This window comes from Aedes albopictus, chromosome 1 (genome assembly GCF_035046485.1).
Source record: "Aedes albopictus strain Foshan chromosome 1, AalbF5, whole genome shotgun sequence".
In the NCBI taxonomy this organism is placed as follows: Eukaryota; Metazoa; Arthropoda; class Insecta; order Diptera; family Culicidae; genus Aedes; species Aedes albopictus.
The window spans coordinates 307784122-307807558 of record NC_085136.1 but is presented as its reverse complement, the minus strand read 5'-3'; the positions used below and the strand labels follow the sequence as shown (position 1 = coordinate 307807558).

At 43.4% G+C, this 23437-nt stretch overlaps 1 protein-coding gene across 5 annotated transcripts; it reads right to left on the bottom strand.

The window, feature by feature from the left end:
* Nucleotides 1–4283: 4283 nt before the first annotated feature.
* On the bottom strand, nt 4284–22321 carry LOC109408271 (RNA-binding protein 25). 5 transcript variants are annotated; one of them, XR_009996584.1, is made up of 11 exons: nt 21915–22321; nt 21646–21754; nt 21219–21571; nt 11362–12303; nt 11142–11292; nt 10454–11081; nt 9961–10400; nt 5392–6209; nt 4718–4901; nt 4502–4548; nt 4284–4420 (listed from the first exon to the last, which is right to left on the bottom strand). XR_009996584.1 is itself a non-coding variant. In XM_029877954.2 (9 exons), the coding sequence occupies exons 2-8, from the start codon at nt 21721–21723 to the stop codon at nt 6117–6119; spliced, it is 2685 nt and encodes an 894-aa protein (XP_029733814.2). In that variant the 5' UTR covers nt 21724–21754; nt 21915–22321; the 3' UTR covers nt 5075–5548; nt 6070–6116. The 5 variants fall into 5 exon arrangements, 2 of the variants coding, with proteins under 2 accessions (XP_029733814.2, XP_019537078.3); XR_009996583.1 differs by having other exon boundaries at nt 4284–4548; XR_009996582.1 differs by having other exon boundaries at nt 4284–4901.
* Nucleotides 22322–23437: the final 1116 nt, after the last annotated feature.

Below are 23437 nucleotides of genomic sequence, written 5' to 3'. Positions count from 1 at the left end.
ATGTGCAAGTAATTAACATTCAAAATTCAGAAAACGTAAGTAAAATCTCGAACAAAGCGAAAACTAAATTATGCCTAACAATTAGAAGCGAGTGAGCTCTGCTATTAGAGCACCTATGGTGGAGAACCCAAAATCCAATATAGGCCACATTTAGTAAGAAGCCCATATTTTGTCTAGTCTTGAAAACTTAAAATATTTCTCAAGAAAGTATTTTCGGAATTTTATACATATTAGATATGCTCTATTCGAAGTTAGGGTAGAGATTTTTAATAGAACTGCCAAATGAAATTTTTGAAAAAAAAAAAACTCAAATCAATTTCTCGAGAATCTACTGGAGCAATCCCTGGGAGATTTTTCGAAAAATCTCTTGAAGAAATTTGTAAAGGTAACCTGGAAAGTAAAAACTGTTTCTGGAATCTTTAGAATAATTATTGGAGGATTCCTTGATAATGTTCACTGTTGAAATGCTTGACAGTATACTAATGAAAGAGGGACTCCTGAAGAAATCCATTGGACGATTCAAATAGGTAAAATATAGTTGGAATTCCTAAATAAATTACTCCAAAAGTATTTGACAAAATGCATGCAAACGTTCTTAAAGTTTTTAGAAATTATTTATAATTTAATCAATAATTTTCTTGAAAAAGGGAAATTATTGGTAAAACTGCTTGATATGGTTGAATTGTTTTGGGAAAGTAACTTGTAAGACGTTTCAAGAAATCCCTGCGAAAAATATCTTGTTAAATCTCTTGATGGATGTTTGGAAAAATGTCTGGGAGAATCTGCGAAGAAAACCGTGGTTTATTATCAAGACAAATGTTAGGCAACCTGGAAGAATCGATTGTATACTATCTAAAGAACATGTCCAACATAAAATACTGGAAAAAATTGTTATGAAATTCTTGAAGACGATTGAATTAACAGAATTTCTAAAATCATACATATTTTGAGGAACACTGCGGTAAAATCAGTAACAAATTTTGAAAACGACGTATAATCAATGCTGCACCATTGATTATACGTCGTTTTCAAAATTTGTTACTGAAATAAGGTATTTTTTTAATATTACAATATTTTTTTCAGTAATGATACAATACACTAACTGTCCCAAGACACATTGTTTAAAATTTTCCATGTATACCTTAGCTATTTCAACAACAATTGTAATTCTCTGTAACACATCTATTAAAAAAGTCCAACATTTAAAATCAAAATTTAAGAAAAATCTTGAATATTTTTTTTTGATTAAGTTTTGAACTCTGCATCTAGTATCTTTAAATTACAAAAATATAGATCATGTTTAAGAAAAAAATAATGCAATAGGAATTATTATCCTGGACTTTCAATTTTAAGGGTGGTTTATGTTCTAAGCAAATTCCCGGTTTTTCCCGGTTTTTCCCGGTTGTTTGCGATTCCCGGGTAATTCCCGGTTTTCCCGGAATTCCCGGTTGAGTGGCCACCCTGTGTCTAAAAAAATCTCCGGGGATTTCCCAAGGCAATCCTCTATGAATTTCTTGAGTATTCACTTCCAGAGACTTTTCCAGTGAATCATTAAGCGATTCTTCTATGGGTTTTTAGGTTTTTTTTTTTCAAAGATTTCTTGAATCATTTCTTTACATGCTTTTCCAACAGATCATCCAGGGATTCATCTAGGCATTCCTCAGAAGATTCCTCCGGAAATTTGTGGCAAGGATTCCTCTTGGATATTTTCCGTATCAATTCCATGATGGTAAGAAATATTATTTTTGCACAGGTACCGCTAAAAGTTTGTCCAAGTTATTATATAAATAATAAATCAGGGATTTCTCGAGATGTCCTGTATAAATACTCTAGGAGGCATTATTCCAGTCTCCAGTTAGCCTAGTGGTTAAGGCTAAGGATTGCCAATCCGAAGACGGCGGGTTCGATTCCCGTTCCGGTCGGGAAAATTTTCTCGACTCCCTGGGCATAGTGTATCATTGTGCTTGCCTCACAATATTCAAATTCATGCAATGGCAGGCAAAGAAAGCCCTTCAATTAATAACCGTTGAAATGCTCAATGAACACTAAGTGGAAGAGAGGCAGGCCAAGTTCCAGTGGGAACGTAGAGCCACAGAGAAGAAGAAGAGACATTATTCCAGGTCTTTCTCGAGGAATTTCCTCGGTAATTCTCGTAGGTTTTTTTCTATCAATTGGTGTATCTAGTGCTAACGTAAGAACAACTACGACATTCACGAAACGCGACGCGAGACAAGACACGACACTTATGGTTCTTACAATTCAGGCCAAACATGTCTAAAGGTCCTATCTGCAGAAAAGAGGCTTTCTTGGTTTCCCTCTCTTTCGTTAATATCTCAGCTGTTTATTTGTATTATGATTGTTTCCTTGCATTGAACGATCGTCTTTTGCTTTGTACTGCAAAAATAGTTGAAAAGTGTACCATTACATTGCAATAATTGAAAGAGAAAGTGAACAAAGAGAGCCTCTCAAAAGCAGATAGGACCTATTGAAATGTTTGGCCTGAATTGTTTACAAACCATTGTAAGAACCATAAGTGTCGTGTCTTGTCTAGGTTCTTCTCCCAGATTTTTTTAAGAATTCTTCCAGGAGCTCTTGCGAATCTTCCAAAACATTTCTCCAGGAAACTTTCTAAGGATCCTTCCCGGAACTCCCAAGACAAGTCTTTATTGGTGTCTTAAACATTCTTCCCAGAATTCGTAGTGAAATTCATTTGTATTCTTAAGTATTCCTCGTAGTCATATCATAAAGTGGAATATTTTATGATTTTATGACTGTTTCGTCATTATTTAGGAAACGGATTTTTCCCGTGATGATTCCTTCTGCAATTCAAGCAGGAATGTTTCAGTGCTTCATCTAAAAATATCTCCAGGCATTTCCCAAGACAATAATCCTCTATGAATTTCTTGAGCATATATTTCCAGAAATGTTTCCAGTAATTTTTCTGGATTCCAGGGATTTTTCTATGTACTTATTCAAGGGTTTCTTGTTTTCTTTTAAAGATTTCGCGAATCATCTCTCCAGATAATTTTCTGATACCTGTTGGATTCCAGTAGGCATAACTCACAAGATTCCTCTGGGAATCTGTTTCCTCTTGAAATTCCTCTTGGTTGCCTCTTGATTTTTCGATCAGTTTTACCAAAGATTTTTTTAGAGATTCCTCAAGAATTCCTTCAGTTTTCTTCGGGGATTATTTTAGTGATTTCTCCCGAGATTTTTTTCAGATTAGTTCAAGGATTCCTTCAAGAATTGCATCAGCAATTCCTTCCGAAGTGCCTCCAAAATTATTAAATGAATTCCGCGATTCAAAAATTCCCTCAGGAATTCCTCCCAGGATTCTTCCCGAGGTTTCTTCAAAAAATCTTCACGGAATTCTTCCTGAAGTTCTTTTAGGGCTTCCTCCAAGATTATATGAGGTATTTCTATCTATATTCTTTCAGGGTTTACTCTAGTTTTCATTCAGAGATTCCTCCCGGGATTTTTTCAGGAATATCTGCCAGGATGTCTTCTAGGATTTCTTCATTGATTTATTTCAGAATCCATTACGGTTTCTCTTAGCAATCTTTTCGGGAGTTTTTCAGGGATGCTTCCCGAATTATTTATGCTCATTCTACGAGTGAAGTGACATGACACAGCCAACTCGTATATCGAGGTGAGAAATCTCAAATGAGGTGACCCCACGTGTAAACCAAATGGAGAATCACCTAATTCGAGTCGAGATTTCTCACATCACTCCACTCGTAGAATAAGTATAATTATAGGGATTCTTTCCGGGACTCTTCCGAAGATTTGTCTTGATATCCCTTTAGGGATTTCTGCAGGATTTTTTCAAGGTTTGCACCTGGGATTCTTTTACAGTTATCTCCTGGGATTTCTTCAGGGATTTCAACCGAGATTCTTTCAGGATTTTTTTCCGCAACCATATCAAGAAATCCTTTGAGGATTGCTTCAGGGATCCCTTTCACGATTCATCCTCTGATTCCTTCATTCATCTTGGATTTCCTCCAGGAACTTTTCTAGAGATTCCTCCCGGGATTCATTTCCGGGATTCCTCTAATAATTTTTTCAAGGATTCGTCTCGAGTTTCCTGTAGGAATCATTCAGAAGTTCCACCCCGGTTTTTCCCTGGGATCCCTGTAGGGAGATTGAAAATAGATGCTAGGTATGTAAGCCCAGATCTGTCCAACTGCTCAAACTTTCAAGGACAACTCAATTGACAGCATTTTCCAACTGAACCAGTGAATGATGTGATAAACGCACTTGCGGAAAGAGATTAACCTTGGCAATCAGTCTGTGCTAATTTATTGGAACGTTTTGCAAGAAAAACAGCAAAAAATAAACAATTGTTCAGGTACTCACCAGTTCACTTCTGGAGGTTTCCTTCTGAGATGGAACGTGCGCTGTGAATTCACTGTTGCTTTTCCTCGGTTATTGATAGAGTCGATGTTTTGTTATAGATGAAACAAACTAATTTCTAATGAATCTTAGACACTACCATACTTACAAGCGAAAATGATGAATACTTCCACCAGGAGGTTTCCACAGCCAAGCCTGAACAAAATTGAGGAAACCAAACATTAGTAAGGGCACAGTCACTTCGACAACGAGACAAAGTGACTTATTAGGAAAACTATAGAATGGCATCTTACCTTTATGCCCATAACAGATTCGACACATACCTAGTCTAGAGGTTTTAACGGATCAAAGTTCTAATACTTACCTGACCCTCGAATAATCCGCAACGAGAAGGCCAGGGAGAAATCAATTCAGAAAAGTGGGAAGCCACGGACGGATCGTGCCATCGTCTCCCTCCAGCAGTGGCCACTTTCGATGGATGGCGACGACGACGACAACAACGACGACGAGTAGGATGAAAGATCGATGATCGGGGCCATCAACTGGTTCTATAGATGACGGCACGCGAACCCGAAAGGCAGGCATCACCGGAAGAAGGGAAAGCAACAACCGCATTAGGAATATTTATGAGGCCTTTTGGTGGTTTAAGTAATCGGGATAGTCTAATAGGATTACAAAAGGAGGTGATATTTGGGCATCAAACTTTCTACTGCTAATGGCATTGACTTATGGTTCCAGGAAATTCACCGGAAATCTATTAACAGACTCAACAAGAGGAATTCGGCTGTTTTCTTTCGAATCACAGCGGTCTTCTTATTTGAAACTGTTGTATGATTTTTTTTGTTTATTTTTCGATATTCTCTGCCTACACATGCTTACGGCTTGCCCTTCTTTTTAATTGGCAAGCCTGTATATGTTGTTCCTTTCCAGTATCTCATTATCTTAATCATTTCTCATGTGTGTGTGTTTGTATAATTTGATTCATTCTTTATGTTTTTGTTTTGCTGTTTAAAGATTAATTAGCTGATTTCTACTCACATATCAATCGAGAGTTTCAAGATGTGTGCAAAATGGCCGTCGTTCATCAGTAGCAGTATGGTTGTGTGGGTGATCGCGATTCTGGATGGGGTCCAAGGCAAGGAGCATAACGACCACCCTGCCGCCAATCGCCAGAACCGTACACGTTCATCGATGCCTGCGTATGTGAAATTTACTTGGGTAAATCTACTGACTGGGTGCGAGAGAGTAAAATGATTATCTTGATGTGATAGATAGCTAGGATAAGTGTATGCTGATTCTGGATATTTGTTTTGTTTCAAAAAGATAAAAAACACACACGTCTTTCACAGAGGTAAAACTAGAGCCCTTCCACGATAGTCCTGCTTCAAATAACAACTTCCTTTCTGATTTCATATCGTCTACATTAATACGTCAAATGATGCATTCTGCATACACATATATAATAGGTTAATATTATAAATTCCATATCATTTTTTGTTCAATTTACATCCTACTGAGAGTGAAAATGAGAGCCCGGAAAAACAGAGACGTAGTCCTACGTCAAAGTTCTATGAAAGGGGATTCGATGAAGTGTTTGGACTCCAAAAACAAAACTCGGAAACGAGTGTCTCATTTCACACGAAAGAAAAAAAAAAGTAGTCGGATGTCCCACTAGAAACTGAAGGTGCAACAAAACCTACTTCGGGATGTGTATACCTGGAGTAAAGTAAAGCGAGACGCTGGACGCCGGTTCCTGTGCTGCCTTACTTCGTAAGGCCGACCTTCTTGGCTTCGACTTCGTAGATCAGCAAGCGCCACATCTTGACCACGAACACTTCGGCTTCCTCGTCGAGAACCTGCGAAGGAGAAAAGACGAAAGACGAACTATAAGTTTCGTTACCTTATATATGCGTTGCTGTCTACAGCTACATATTGAACAGACATAATCTGTCTATTTTTATTAACTATTCTCTATACTGCCCCCACTCGCATAACAGTCCCATCTTTGCTGGGTTTTCTATTCACATGGGACAGTTATGCGAGTGGGGGCAGTATATTCCCTACAGCTTTTCTTGTCACTAAACGTCGTCCTCGTCTGCTATGCTGACAACGTATTTTTAAGTCGCTTTCTATAATTGAGGTGTTTGTCGTAGTGATACATCCACCTTTCGGACTAACTGAGACTCCCATGTGTCATGAAAGTTCACACAGTAGATTAAATCTCTACTTTCAGCTTCGACGTCTCCCTACTTTGTGTTGTATATCACGCAATCGATATTTTAAAGATGTAACGCGTACAGTGTCTAACGTTTAGCTCGGTTTCAGATACCTCTTCAAGTGAGAGAACTGAGTGAAAAGATTACTAAATAAAATAGGATCAGATTGATCTGTGACTCCAACGCGAATAGTTGTGTTTTCTTTAATTTGATCAAATGAACGAAGTTCCTAATTAAAGTATTATTTATTTAAATTGTTAAAATATAACACTTTGAAGCGAGACATTATTGCCAGCCTTGGCAGGAATTTCATCCACTGCTTTGGCATCTCCTTTCTCTCAGGCGAGATATTATTGCCAGCTCCGGCCAGAATTTCATCCGATTCGGTTTCCTCAAGTGCTTTGGGATCCCTTGCAATTACACCGCCGTCAAATAGCAGCATTTAAGTTTGATTTCGGATCGTGATAGTTTTACTCTCAGTACGCATCTACAAACATCTGTTAGCAAGTCACCAAATGCATCCAGGTGTAACTTATGGTCACTTATGTGGGCAGAATTCACAGAACCCATTTCATCTCCTTCCAATCTTACTGTTTCGATCAGCTGCTGCGCCAGGATAAAGCTACATCGACAGTATTGAATAACATTCCGTAATTCAGGCGGTAAGCTAGCAGCGTGACTGCTGAAGGGATAATACGTCTGCTAGGTTCGACGGTCTAAGGCCTTGGTAAGCAAATCTGCTGCTTGATGTTCTGCCCTAACATGTTTAAGGTGGATGTATTTTTTCTTCGATGTGCTGCCTGACGACATGGTACCGAATATCTTCATGTTTGCTTCTTGATAAATAGCCGATGTCCTATTCCACCGGATAAATTGTTTCAAAAGATGGGTACCGGTTGTGTAGCTCCTCGAAAACACCTCCACCAAATGGCTTCCTGTGTAGCAGGCGAGACAGCCACATACTCAGCTTTCGTCGTCGAAAGGGCAACCGTTGTCTGTTTGCAAGAATTCCAAGAATTTGGTCCACAATATTACAGGAATATATATCCAGTAATGGTCCGCATCGCAATAGACTACGCAGCATCTATCAGACCCGCGTTGTACCCCAGCTTCATGTTCTTCGTGGTTTTCAGGTAACGAAGAATTTGTTTCGCCGCAGTCCAATGAGCTTCCCTGGATCGTTGCAGAAATGTTTCACGGCATTGACATCAAAACTAATATCTGGCCGAGTTCCTTATGGCAAATGTTGAAGATCGCCGATCAGCTTCCGGAAAGGGAACATTCTCCATCTGTTTCCGCTTCTCTGCTGACTTTGGACTCATTTTCTTTGTTAGCTTCTGGCCCGGGTCCGCTGGTGTGGTAACAGTGTTGCAGTCAGTGCTCCAGAATTGTTCCAGAAGTTCGTTGATGTACTGCTCTGGGTCCAAACTTACTAGCTACGCCGTCCTCGATAGTTACACGGATTCCGTGAACTTTGTTGGCCTGTCCCTAGTCCTTCATCCAGAACTTCTTCGCCAGTTGCTTCTCCAAATTCTTCTTCTAGCGCTCGTTGTTCGAAAAAATAAGCAGCTACATACAGGATACTTGTACCTTCAGTCTTAAAGTAGACGCAGTTTTCGTGCTTGGACTGCGTCAATTTCGTCCGGCAGGTAGCTTCGTCAGCTCCCATGTGCAATTCTTCTGCAGGGCATCGTACTCCAATTGCATGGCTTCCTTCCATTGGTCCCTTTTGTAACTGGAAATCGCCTGTTGAAACGTATTCGGCTCATCGAATACCGTCGGTATGGCAGTATGAGGTTCGTTTCTGAAAACTGTGAAGGATTTGTAGGTGCGGTACTGCAACTCGGGATAAAGACTCGACACTTGCCTGAGGTACGCGCTCCTATCACTGCGCTTCACCTTGCGCTTCAACTTGCGTGGGCCCCCTGTTTGTGGAGGGAGCGCAATAGGCTGCAACTGACGTAAAAGCTGCTTCCCTTCAACAATCTCACCTTCTTCTCCCTCAGGGTCACTGTAATCGGAATCATCATTGTCGTCATCGTATCTTGGATGTAATCACGTCTCTCTAAAGCGACTGGAAGATCAACTGTCTGTTGTAGTCGGTTTGCACTTTTATCCAGGAATATGACATCTCGGCTAACGAGGACATTCTTCCTTTTTGGGACTGTACACCCGATATGCGATGGCTCAAACTTTAGATCCAACTTCTTCCTACTCTCTTTTGGCATATTTGACTAGCTTCCCTTTTATTCAGCGTTGGCTGTTTATATTCGATGGTTACACAACATAAAGCTGAGAATGTTAGTTGGGTTATTACTTTCTTCCAGCGCCCACAATTTGTAAAGATGATTCGGGGCGCAGCGGTTTTCTCAGTAACATTTGCAGTCATTTTAAATGACGGCAATCCCTTTGTCTCTAAACAGAAGTCTCTATACTTGCCTGCAAGAGGGCTCCCTAGTACTTCGTCTTAACGCCCGACACGGGCGGATTTGAAACTTGATGCGGTGGGAGCGAAAACTCGAAATCGCTTCGTCATCTTTCACCTCGTTACGATCAACTTGTTCAAAAAACTTCTGGGTGGGCTTCATCGTCGACATTCGGAACCGTGAAATCCAGTCTAACGAACGTACGGCCGGAAACACTTGACCTCGCAGTGACGACCACTTCACGCTCGTGGATTCCCTCGGCTAGAAATATTACATCACGGCTTCTGAAGATCGTGACCACTTTTAAGTCGTACAGGCGATGCGCGTTCGTTTCGTCGTCGTATCCCGTCAGTACGCACTCTTAGGATTGCGGAAGAATGACGAACAGTTGCGGAACCAGATTGCCTTTTTCAATTTTCGCTCCCGCCGATTTGAGTTTCCGGATGAGCTCAACGAACGTCTTCAGATGATCCTTGATGGACGAATCTTCGGCCATCTTGACATCTTGAACAAGGCGAGTTGCTTGCGTATGAGTGTTTGCGACGAAACCGACTTCATGGCGTAGACACCCTTCAACGTGGCCCAGATATCCTTGGCTGTTTTCATCTCCCGGATCAAATCCTCCGTCCATCTCTTGAAACTTCGCTAATTCGACTACAACGATTGGCGTATCAATCTTTCTGGCCGCGTCCAACATTCAGAGCTTTCTCGACTAGGATAGCGTACGGAGTACTTGATTACTTCGATCTTCAACACTACTGTTCAAAAAAATCTGCATCAATACTTACGGAATATTCTCCTCGCGCCTACCCACAACGCACACTTGCCTGCTCCATCGATCAGACCACTTCAACACTTCTCGCACAGAATACTTTACAAGACTGACGTTTCATTTCACTCCTTGTTTTGGTTTTTTTGCCTATATGCCCTGTTTCCCATTTTCCTTCCCCTCCCTTTATGCCTACCATCTGCACATCATCCAGGATGCCCTGCGGTGTACTGCCGGCCAGAACCTTCGAGCAGATAAAGTCCACCAGCGTTGGCTCCGGCTCGCCAATGTACTCGATGATCTTCTTGTTGATCCACGGTCGGATCTTCTTCTCGATAGTGCTATCGATCTCGTTCCAGTCCAGCGGATAGTTGAAGAGGTCCGCCTTCTCGGTCGGTATCTTGTCGATAATACTCTTGATGTGCCGTCGTTTCTCCTCCTGGGATTTGATTCCGTCACGACCGGATCGACTGCTACCGCCGCCACCGCCACCACCACCACCACCACCGGCAGCACCATCCTCACCGGTCGCTGCAGCGGCGTTCTTACTCTTGGAAGAGCTCTTGGAAGATGCATGCTGTACCGCGGGGGCCGGAACTGGCTGTGGAACTGAGTTCTGTGGTTTGCCTTCGTCGTCTGAAACAGAAAGAATTAGTAACGGTTCTAATGAAGAACTGCACAAAACGTACCCAAAGGAACCAGCTTCCGCTTCTTCGGACCATTGGACTCTTCGCCATCCTCCTCCAAGCTGTTGAACACATCCTTCATTTCCAGCTTCTTCTTCTTGGCGTTGGCGTTCAAGCTGAGCGATATCGTCGGGGCAATGGGCTGGTGTTTTTCCGGCAGGGAGTTCATTCCGCTGTTGCTGTTCGCCTCCGGACTGTGCATCGACATCATATTCGAATTCGACCGCATCGAGTGCCTTGAGCTTTCGTCCTCGGCGCCCATTCCCATCATCATCTGCCCGGCCGAGGCAAATCCGAATGAATCGCGGGTTTCCGATCCGGCATGGTGACCCGGATGGTGTCCATGATTATGGTTGTTCATCGTTCCCGGATCGATAGGAGACGCGAATGTATTGTCCTCGTGGCCACTGGAATCGGACTCAATAGGTTCCGCATCGATGGCGGCCAGTTCTCGGGATGCCTGAGCCAGAACGTACCGTTCCTTGTTGGCCTTGATTCGCTCTTTGTCACGCTGCCGTTCCAACTCTCGTTGACGCTCACGTTCTAGTTCCCGTTCACGCTGTTGCGACTGCTCAAGGTTGACGTCGATTAGGATCTTCGGCCGGTACAGATCCTCTCGCTGCTTCTTGGCCTATGAAGAGAAGAAATATTAGGAAACAAAGATCATCATACAATAAGCAAAGACTCGAACCTTTTCAAACTCTAATGTCGGATTATCGTACTCCCCGGCGAAGATTTTGTTCTTCAGCTCGTCCAACTCCTCCTGTTCTTTGTTGCGATCCTTTGAGTCTTGATCTGCTTCTCGCACTCTTTCAGCTAAACGTCGCTGCAACTCACGGCCCCTGAAACAAAAAATAAACGTTTCGCTCAAACTGAGAATCTCTAACTTTCCCCCATATCGTCGCACTCACTTGTAGTACTTCGGATCGTCCCGTTCGTCATCATAATCCTCCAAAAACTCTTTCAACCTCTTAGCTTCCTTCTCTCGTTCTTCCTCCTTGCAGCGGTCCTTCTCCCGATCCTTCTCGTAATCCTTGGCCTTCCGCCTTTCGCGGGCCTCCCAGTTCCTCAACCGATCCTGATAGGCGGCTTCCTTGTCCTTGGCTTTCTTTTCAGCCTTCCGCCTGTCCCTCGCCTCTTCTTCCATTTCCTTCTCCTTCTGAATGTCCCGCGGGTTACGATTCATTAGTTCCCTCTCACGTTCCCGCTCCCGTTCGCGTTCACGCTCTCGCTCGCGATCCCGTGCCTCCCGTTCGCGATTTTCACGCTCTATCCGTTCTCGGTTTTCGCGTTCACGCTCTCGTTCCCGCTCCCTTTCCCGTTCGCGTTCACGCTCCCGTTCCCGCTCGCGTTCGCGATCCCTCGAACGTGACCGACTCCGCCGTCGGGACTTCTTCTCTTTCTCCTTCTTCGGCGAGGACGATCTCCTCTTTTCCCCCGACTCTTTCTTTTCCTCCTTAGCTTTCTTGCGTTCCTTTTCCTTCTCCTTCTTGATCTCTTCCTCCTCGGTATACTTGCGGAATTTACCGATCTCCTTGCTGATGATGTCCCGCTTGCCTTCCTCTATATTGGCAGACTGCAACTGTTTCTTCTCCTTCCTGGGCACACCGAAGTCATCCGCAGGTTCCGGACCCATCAGATCGTCGCTGAACTCGTCCAGAATCCGGGTGATCAGATCCATCGAGTCGTCGTCGCCTAGCTTCTCCGACTGCTCGCTGACGGCGCCGTTGCTTTCGTCCTTGTAGTTGTCCAGCAGGGCTTTGTTCTTGGCGTCCACCTTGGCGACCAGCTTCTTGCCGTCGATCTCCAGGTCATGCAGCAGGCGCACCGCCCGTGCCCCGGCCACGGCACCGCTGTAATGAAATTTTGGATTTAGTTATTTGTGTTAAGAAATTGATGTCTAAACAAGTAATACTTATTTATGTGACGAGTTGCAAAAAGTTGATTTTTTTCAGCACGAATCGTACATTTATCCAACGAGTCTTGCCGAGTTGGATAAATACGAAGAGTGCTGAAAAAATCGAGTCTTGCAACGAGTTACATACAATATGTTATACAATGATTTGCATAAAATGAACATTGTGCAACTATTTTTCATTATGCAACTCATTTCAGTTGCATAATGAATTAGTTCGGAAAAAGTGACCATTATGATATCGAAACGAGTTATATAAAATAGAAATTATGATACTGAATTGAATAAACACATTATTTCCATTAATTTGTGAATAATAAGTTACCGAGGTTAGCAAACTAGTTCATTCCTTCACATGCGGAGCGCTATGAATCACGTCGGTGATCAACTTTCTTCTGCAACACTTCGATGGAGATTTTTCTAGCGAAGGTGGTCACCTAGACCGTGCACCCTTGGCGCTACACCGACGAAGATTTCCCCGACAGTGGAAGATCTTCCGGAATCGTTGCTTCCAGGAAAGGGGTTCAAGGCGATCTTACGATTTCGGTTGGAGACTAGCTTACGGTTAACCCTTATGTGGCCGACAGGGTACCCGGGTACCCAGCGCCCATTTAAAAAGCACGGTGTTGAAAAAAGCAAAAAAAATTGTCGGACACATAACGGTTAACCGATGACCCAGAACCGGTACTACGTTACACACTACTCTACATTATAGTCTTCACGTCCATGTCACTTCCTGAGCAGCTCAGACAGTATCATCGTTACTGCGCTATTGACAACGTTCCATGTGTCTTCTTCGCGACACATCTCTTCGACAAATAGCTATTTTCTGAAACAGCCATGGCCGGACAGAAACTGCGTCAGATGGAAGCCCGCCTCTCCACGCTGACACGTTTGGAATGAGCCCGTAAATCACCACATTATCCCACTCTTGCTGCCACTTAGCTTACGAGTCCGTTCTGCCAATATCCCTAACGTTTCGGGTATTTCTCCGCTGGGAGCATTCCATGTCCTCAGCCAGGGAGCCATTTACAACTCACTTCCCGAGATGAGATAACACATACTGCCTCCACTGAAATGGTTCTGTGCGGTCTAGACCCGCATGGTCATGAGTCGGAACACTCTTCAGTTTCACACAATTTCGTTTTGTTTTATGCGCTGCGACCGGAACTTAATACCTCAGTGTCAAGGTTGCAACGCTTGCCAGTAGGCGCCTCTTGCTACTTGTACGCAATCTCTTGTTCTCCAACGCTGATGTTAACCAGGTGAATAGCTTTGCGATTGCAGTACCTCACTGTAGCTTTGCTTTACTCCAGTCATTTACGCTTCAACTGCTTCAACGGTGTCTGACGCCTGCGTTTTGTACATCAGACTTCCATAATGCTGCCTCTCCTTTTCTGTGTTCTGATGCCTTCTCCGCACTGTTCACGATTGCCGGAATTGCATCCACCATCTAGACTCCTTTTCGGAATCTGAATTAAGTATTTTCTCGATTGACCACGCTCGCTCTCCTTGCAATATATGAGCCTGTTAGGATGATCCTTTCCAGTAGCTTTACGAAGAGAAGCAGCAAACATATGAGTCTACAGCAGCTTCCCCAGTTTCGGCAGCAAAACCAGCTTCTAGTAGGCCTTTGATATGTCTGGGAAATGGCCTTCATCCAAGAATTTCTGTAGCGCCTTTCTGAACATATCAGGAAGCTCCTGTATCGCAGGATGCGATAGGCGTTACCGCATGGGTTCACATTGGCTTCTCAGCACAGCTCTTGGAGCAGTTCGTATAGCTCAGTCTAATATTTCTTTCTAGAGCAGCACGAGCTTCATGAAACACGACTCAGTTCTTCTCGGAGGCATGTAGCACGGAAGGCACTGAGTGCTACACTCCAACTGAAAGTTGGGCGCTGTCGGCCCCTGGCCTCCAATTTTCTAGTCATTGATACGTCACAGGTCATTGCACGGGTAGAGGTGAATGGCAAACCAAAAACAAAAGAATAACAAATTTTATTGTCATAACTTATTTTGTCATTCATGAGTTCTTCATGAAGAGCTTAAAACAACATGTGAATAGCATAATATGATATCATATCAAAATATGCCATTCGCTTGTCATTTTAAAATTTGGAAGAATAACTACTGAATGTCTTATTTTGCTATCATAACAAACTTTGCAATTGGTGAGATATTGTTGACCTTTTGCGAGTTTGATGCACTCGCAGTTTTGGCACTTATCAAGAACAACATAATGACAAAATTTGAACTGTGGTTATTCTAATGGTAAATTTTGATATTTGTTTGCAATTACTTTCCTTCCAAAAAACTTATAAGTTTTCATTTTGTTATAGGAATTAACAACTTAATATACCCTTCTTTTGGATGAAAAGGGAATAACTTATTTTGATATTGTTCTATTTTCAATAACTCAATAATGGTATATTTTGCAATTCTCAATCTTAATTTTTTTGTTCTTGGTTTGCCATTGTAATGTCAAAATTTGACATTCTTTAGTTATTTTATCGAACAATGTCAGTTATTATTTTTGCCCTTTTGTCACTTATTTCAAACAAACCAATGACAAATTTTACCATTCAGTAATTCGTTTTGAATGGTAAAACTTGCAATTGTTTTGTAATTCTTTTCTGTCCGGGTGTTAACACTAGGTACGTCCAACTCGTATGCTTCAAAGTTTGCTAATGTCATTTACCTTCCTTCCAACTTTCACAGCACAGTGTCAATCTATCATATAACGCCTACAAGTTATGCAACCAAGCGAACTGTGCCACATTATCTCCACAGTAATCTTTGCCCAATTTATCACTTGGCGACTGGCATTCATGCACCAATGCGTGAACCCCCTGCCAAAATAATTATTTCTCACAGCAGCTAGTTCCACGCAGCTATCTCGGCCAAAGCTAACACTGCTTGCATTAATATGTCTGTTATCCCACTCCACGGCCCACGCGTTCAAATCACCTCCGATGACTACTGGCTTTCGTTCAACCAGTGTTTCACTGAGCGCATTCAACATGCTGTTGAAATCTTCGTCCGACCACATTGGAGGTGCATAGCAGGTGCACGCGCTGACTCTATTGATTTTGGCTACCACAAAACCATCATATGAACTCTCGGCCACTTCTTGGATGGGGAATCTACCCATGACCTATATCGCCAACATCTGGGTTCTATTCTTCACACAATTTCCGTTTTCGGAAGGTATTCGATACGGCTCTGCAATGCGTACAACATCACATTTAGTCTCTGTTGTCGACTGCCACAACAGTTACTGTGCGGTCTCGTAATGATTGAGACTGGTTTGGGTTATCTCAATCATTGTTGGCCTACCTTCAAACCTTTAGAGGCCGGACGTTGTCTTTGATAACAAAGTCTTGTTGCGACCGGTGTATTTCTTCCATCATGCCTTCCGATCTCTGGGAAACTTCAGGTGACTTTTCTGTTTCATCAACTTCTTCTGGAAAGAAAAAGTGTCCGGAAGATATCGCTCCCTTCCGTTCCCTATCAACATTGATGACTCAGATGAACATGGAACTTGATACTCATTTGATAACGGAACGGGAAGCGCTTCAACTTCCTCATCACTTTCATCGCTTGTCATGATTGCTTTATCTATCTCTGCATGAACAGCTTCCGCGAGAGGCGAGACATCTTGAATGGGATCTGGTGTATACGAAATTACGTCACTCCAAACCAGCCTGATAATCTTCTGTTTGCTTTCCGGTATAGAATTGACTTGTTTTACCATCTTCGCTTGTTCACTAAGGAAAGCGACATCACGAGATTTGATCAGCTTTCTTAATTGAGGGTACCACAGACGGTAAGCTAGTGAGTATACATTGCATTTTGCATCCCACTTTCTTTGTTTTTCTTTCGATCCAAAAACACGTACATGAACTACGTTTGGCTTCCTCCCATGGGAGGTGCACTCCAAGCTTCTTCAGGGGTCATCTGATATCTTTTGATTGGCGACCGATTCATCAAATAAATAGCTGTGGCCGCCGCTTCGGCTCAGAACGTTTTTGAAAGGCCAGCTTCGAATAGCATACCTACATCTTGCTCGTTCAACGACCGTTCGATTGCCTCGTTCCGCCAATCCGTTTTGCTCTGGGCGCCGCCGGTGATCTTCAAATTCATGATTTACGAACTCCTTGTCCTTGTTTGCCAGAGGAATTTTGAGTGTTTTACCTGTCTGCTTCTCAGCCATGATTCGAAAGTTTTCGAACACCTTGTATTCGCTTTCTCCGGATTTCTCTACCAAGAAATATTTAAAGATCCTGCGCGATTTGTCATCCGTGAACGTAAGATAGTATCGGCTACTGCCTCCAGAGACTTGACCTCCATTGGTCCGCATACATCTAAATGTACCTGCTTTAGTACTTCACTGGCTCTTGACTCGGAAACGAGAGACGCATTTGTTTTCCCAACGCGCAGATTTAACACTGCCTGTCTACACGCTTGTCGTATAGTGGTATCAGGCACTTGCATTCCGGTGACCATTCCGTTTTTCAGTCGTCATAGGCTGTCAAGGATGAGATGTCCCATCCGTCGGTGCCACAGGTCCAGGTTTTCAGTAAAGAAGCATGCCAAAGCATTTCGCGACGCCAGTTGATCCAGCTTGAAAGAATCGTTGCATCTTGTTACGGAAGTCAAGTTAACTGCAAGTTCTGGAATTATCTGGAGGATTTCGATGGGTGGTTCCTCAAGGTTGCATTCGGGGTAAATCTTGACTGTTTCTTTTGCAACAACGGAGACGGAACCTTTGTTTGCTGCTAGTACTTTTCCACCGCACTGAAGTCAATTCTTCAAAAAAAATCTTCGGTTTTCGTGAAGTGGCTTGATGCTCCGGATGAAGTAAGGTACCTGTTTTGACCATCTTCCACTTTTGTTGACCGTACGGTGCATCAAGCATGTACATTTTCGTTCTTTGAAACCTTCACTAAACAGTTCTTCGCAATATGCCCGAACTTCTGGCGATTCCGACACTTCAGACCGTTTCTTGCGGGTTTCACTTTAACGTTTTGCCGTTGCTACCTGCGAATGCTGCACCATTTGACGCGGTTGACGAAGAGTTTACACATCTTGCAAAAGTTTGGTTTTGATTACGTCCGCTCCGATCTTCAGTCCTGAATTTTCGATAGGACAGATCGGTGAAGTACTAGATTTGTAGTAATGAGCTGAATTTTAGTATGGTGAGAAAGTCAATTCTCCGTTTCTGCAATAAAATGGTGCAAAAAGCGTGGGTATTATGATTCATTGCCTAATTTGATGCTGTTTGAGCAAAACTTTGGGCAAAAGTGTTGTTGTTTTCTCCATTTCTTGCAACATAAACAACATAGTTATCCAAAGTTTTACTCAAACAGCATTAAATTAGACAAGGAATCATAATACCCACGCTTTTTGCACCATTTCTTTGCAGAAACGGAGAATTGACCTTCTCACCATACTAAAATTTAGCTCATTACTACAAATCAAAACGTTTACACGGCGAATCTCCAGGTGGACCAGTTGGAGTTCTGACACTTCGCAATAGTTTTCTTTCTGTGCTATCTTCAGTAACTTCCTAGGCAGGGCCCATAACCTTGGTTTATCGGAGAGCCGTAGAAAGCACAACTACTTCGTACAGTAGTTTGAGCAGCAATAACGGGCTATCGTGATGACTGATTGGAAAGTCAAATTACAATTACTATGTTAAATAAACCTCTGTATCTTGACGTTCTTTTCTTCAACACAACCTATTAACCCCACGTCTCGATTAGACAGAAATGTCTTGCCATTTTGCTGCCAGAAATAGAAAATGTAACAGAAATGATCAACGCCGCTGCTTTCCATGCAAACAGCGAGAGAACATTTCTGCCATGACACATCTGTACAGCAAAATGGCAAGACATATTTCTGTCTAGTGAAGACGTGGGTAAATATAATCAGTCTAGTTAGAAATCACAGTCTTTGACACTGTTCGCTCCTGAGGTGAAGTCCCAGCATCATTTCATCCCTGTGTCGACACCGTCACCAACCGGTCACGATTCGACAAAAATCCCTGCATTATACGTGGACGGCAAGAACATGTCTCAACATGTTCGTTTATGGGCATCGGTCAATGCGAACGGGGCTCGCGCTTATTGGAGGACAAGAAGGTTACTGCTCAGAAATTGAAAAACCACATCAAGTTCACGCGAAACATGAAGACTCCAGGGTTCGATGGAGTGTTCAACATTGTTCTGAAGAGAATCTTGAACCCAAAGCAATCAACGTTTTGGTACTCGTCCTCAACCGATGTCTGGAGCTAGAATATTTGCAATCCGCTTAGAAGATATCGAAGGTGGTACCCATCCTAAAGCCGGCAAAGCATCCCACGAGCCCGGCTAGTTACCGACCAATTATCCTACCCGCGTCAATTAGTAAGCTGTTTGAGAGGATCATATACCGTAGACTCCCAGAAGTGTGAAGAATTAGCAATAAGTTAAAATTCACAAATACAAAGAAATTAAAAAAAAAAAAAAAAGACTCCCAGAACACGCTGAGGAGAACAACGTATTTCTGGACGTTCAGTTCGTTTTCCGTCATGTTCATTCAGCGGTCTACCAAATCCAAAGAGTGATGAACAAGGTCAAACGATCGAAAGAACTGTCAACAACAACCGTCATGACCCTGCTAGACATCGAAAGAGCCCTCAAGATAGCTTGACGCACAGAACTGTTGCACAATCTACCTAACCAAGAGCCAAGATTTCCCATTATCTTCGCGGTAGAACGTCCCAAGTCAGTGTTTCCGGAACTCTTTCAGGCCCCTGCCCAATCTCTGCCGGAGTGCCTCAGGGTAGCATACTGGGTCCAAACTTTTACAATTTGTATACCTCGAATATACCGCCGCTTCCATTTGAAGGCACGTCTCTATTTGCTGATGAATCGGCAACGCCGGACGGATGATGCAAGCACTGGTCAACAAACTCCAGGCCTACGTAGACTACCTTAACACATGGAAGATCCGAGTAAATCCCGCTAAGACCCAAGTTATCGTCTTCCCGCATAGAAACACCGATCGCTTGAAAGAAAACTAAACTAAAAAAGGATTTCATGGAGAAAACCCCACAATCCAGTTCTTGGATGAATCCCACAAGAAATCCCAAAAGCAATGCCTAGAGGAATCCAGGAAGGAATCCAAAAAGAGCTCCAGGGGGAATACCAAGTGGAGCTCCTGAATCAATCTTAGTCGATTCCCTCGCAGAATTCCGAGAAAACCTTCAGAAGAAACTCCTGAAGGAATTCTGTTCGAATCTGAGAAAAAACTACTGATAGAATCTCAGAAGAAAATCCTGGAGGAACCCCTAAAATCACTTGGGAGAGATCGCAGAAGGAACTATTAGAATAATAACAGATTTTCGAGAGGAATATCAGAAGTAGGATTCCTAAAAAAGAGGAATCCCAGGAGTTACTCATTGGGAAATTCCCGGAAAAACTCTTCGAGGAATTCCAAAAGATACTTCAAAAATAACCACAGAAGTACCTAACTCTTGAAGGAATCTCGGAAAGAAGTCTTGGAGGAACCTCAGAAAGCGCTTCTAGATAAATTTTCAAAAATGGTTAAGTCTTAACCTTTTGGAGCCGATTTTTTTCGCCGCTGTCGACGCAACCTCGCTGGGGTCGAACACGTTTGTTATGTGCGGTTTCATCGCCGGGGTCATATATGACCCCTCCGGCTCCAAAGGGTTAAAGCAACTCCATCAGAAATCCCAAATGCGGAATCTGCAGGAGTTTCCTCGGGAATTTCTCCAGGAATTGTAAGATTCCACCAGCAGTCCTTTTTGTAATCCTTCCAGGAGTTCCTTTTGCGATTTCTCCAGGAAATCTTTTCGAAATTCCTACTGGGACTTCTTCCGAGAATTTTCTAGGATCGCATTCTTGGATTCCTCACGGGTTCACGGGTTCTTCCCAAAACTCCTTCAGGGATGTCTCCAAGAATTTCACCCGGGATTTCTTCCGGAATTTCGTCATAAGTTTTCTCCCAGATTGCTTCAGAAATTCAGGATTTCTTCAGAATTTTCAGCGGGATTTTTTTCCGCATTTTCTTCAATTTTTTTTACAGAATTTCCTTTACGATTCCTTTCGGAATCCCTTCAGATTAACTCCAGGAAATCTATTACTCCAGGAGTTCCGGAATTCCTTCACGACTTCCTTTTATAACAGTCTGTTAGGGTGTTCTCCATCGTGCTAGGCTCAGCTCGATGGTTCTAAGTACCGTGTTTTCTTAGTCACACACCAGCACCTCCAGATCTGGGAAGTTGTGGAAGAAATCGTTTATATTTCATTAGATGGCAAAAATATACCTACTTGCTGCGATGTTGAAAGGGTTGTGCCGACTAAGAACTAGAGCAGTAAGTTTCTCTAACGATCATTCATCAAAGGAGGTGACATGAGATGTTCTAGACCGATGCTACGAGAGTTGTCTCGTTCATGCTCTCGAAGCACACGGGACTAGTATCTGACTCTTGGCCTCTTGGTCAAGATTGACAAAATCTTACAACGATCGAGAGCTGTTCTAGCTAGTCATATTCATTTGCAAGAAGTTGCATTCACTTCTGTTAACTCACTTCAGAAACAGTTTATCAAAACACAATGTATGGAAGATTGTTTTATATTAGTTTCATCTGAAGCTGTGTACTGGCGTTGTACTGATAGTTTAGCTACCAAAAGATAGTAAACGAATAGAATAAATGAGTCTTAAATAAACAAGTTGGAAAAAATATGGTAAGATTTAAAATTCCAGATTTGGCCTATTCTGAATCACATTTAAAATAGTAGACATAGACACCCGTTAGAATCAAACCCGCCCCGCCCCTACTTACTCATATTCGCAGAATCCAAACGTTGACACCCGCTTCCAGTTGATGACGGTTCCGCACGAAGCCAGAATCTTCTTGATCATCGGATCCGGCGCCCGGTCACTGATGTTCCCAATGAAAACCGTAATCACCGGCCCATCCATGGTGGGAGCTGCATTGGGAACCTGAACACCGCCTCCCCTCCGATCATGGTGATCTCCCCGGTCGCGTTTGTCGTGGTGGTGATGATTGTTGGAGTTGTTGTACATCTGCGGCCGGGATCCAATTGTGGGCGGAGGTCCCCGAAACGATCCGGAACGGGCCCCGGGCGGTGGCTGACTCATCGACGGGGGCATTCCGGCCGGGATGATGGTTGGCTGTTTACGAGAGAAAAAAGAGGGAAATTTCCGTCACAGTTAAATCTCACCTAAATCGATCTAACGGTACTTACCGGCATCATTGCCGAGGACATCCCGTACGGCATCCCCGCCGGCACGATGGCCGGCGGCGGTCTACTCGGAAACGACATGCAATCGGCTTCCGGTTCGGCAATCTACAAGCTACAAACAAAACCACGGAGCAAAACCGAAGACGAAACCAAAAAGGTTCAAATCAGAATCTTCCGATAGTGCACAGGCGCGAGCGAACGCGGCAGAAGCCGTCGGCAGGCTGCTACGAAACAGCAGCAACCAGTAAACAACGATTCAACAATCCACCTACCAAGCGAAGGTGGAACCAGCGGCAATCATTTGCCCCGAACCAAAGCCGCCCGGAATCAAAACTCGCTTATTTTCGTTCCGAAGATGACGACGCTGCACTTCTCTTCTTCCCACTCACACACACGCACACAAGCGCACCACCACCTCTGACACTATTTTGCTCCTTCTTCCCGCAGCCCGCAGCGGCAGCAGGAAAAATATTAATCGCAAAATTCACTCACTCGCGCACTCGAATTCAAACGGACCGATACGGAAAACCGGACCCGGCTGTTCCGGGCATCGAACGGAGACGCTTTCCGCGCGTTTGGAACGAAAATTGCACCGATTTTTGGCGAAAATGTGCCACCGTTTTTGCACCTCCTCCTTGCTTGCTTGCTGATGGATGGCGATGAGAGGATGGCCGCGGACGATTTTTGACAGCTAGCTGCTCTGGCGGGCGAAGCGGGATTTCGCCCGAAAAATGGGGCGAAATTTTTGACGTTTCATATAAAACTGTTCGAATTTCAGGGGTGGAACATTCGCATGCACGGAGAAATCGGCAATGATTTTTCATATAGGGAAGATTCAAAAATTACGTCCATCGTTTTTCGGGATTTCTAGACCCCCCCTCCCCCCTCTGTCACGCAATTTCCCTATACTCAATACACGTACTGTCACACTTTTCTAGACCCCCCCCCTCCCCCAAATGTTGGACGTAATTTTTGAACGTTCCCTAAGGGCCCAACTGACAGAAGTGCAAACTGTTAGAGTACACTCAGAAATAAAAGTATACACGGAATTACTATTATTTATGCATTTTGTATCCGCATCTCTCTCATTCTCTTTCTGTTTTCATGCTATCTGCCGTTTAGCCTGGGTTGAAGCGAAGTGATTTGTCAACCCAGACAAAGCAGTGGATAGCATGAAAACACAAAGAGAGTGAGAGAGATGCGGATACAAAATGCATAAATAATAGTAATTCCGTGTATACTTTGATTTCTGAGTGTACAATAGATCATAGCAACCTTTGATTATTCGATGTATGACTTATCGACGTAGATGAGAACGTAGCACCACTTGCCACCAACTCGCTTTCTATAGAGACAGGGATCTGCCTCACAGCGCTCGTATCCATCCGCTACCAGAACCTCATGAAGACGCTGATTCCACGCACGAGCCGCTTGCTTAAGCCCGTACAAGGATCTCTTCAAACGGCATACCTTGCTTTCCTTTCTGCTGACGACGAACTCCGGAGGCTGCTTCATAAGCCATTCAGCTTCGGAAACGACACCAGTCTGTCTCCCATCTTGATGGACGAATACCTTCACCAGTTCCGATTCCGGTCGCAATGGCCCATAACCTATAGGCGGAATTGGGGAGCGAATCGGACTGGACTTGAAAAGAAATCAACTTTACTATTTACAACTAACGTCTTTATTACTCGATTTCAGAATACAAACTAAAAATTCAAATTGAAAATTTCAAAAGCATGGACTGCTTCGATTGTCGATGGCATGCTGCGTTGCATTTACTCGAATCAAGAAC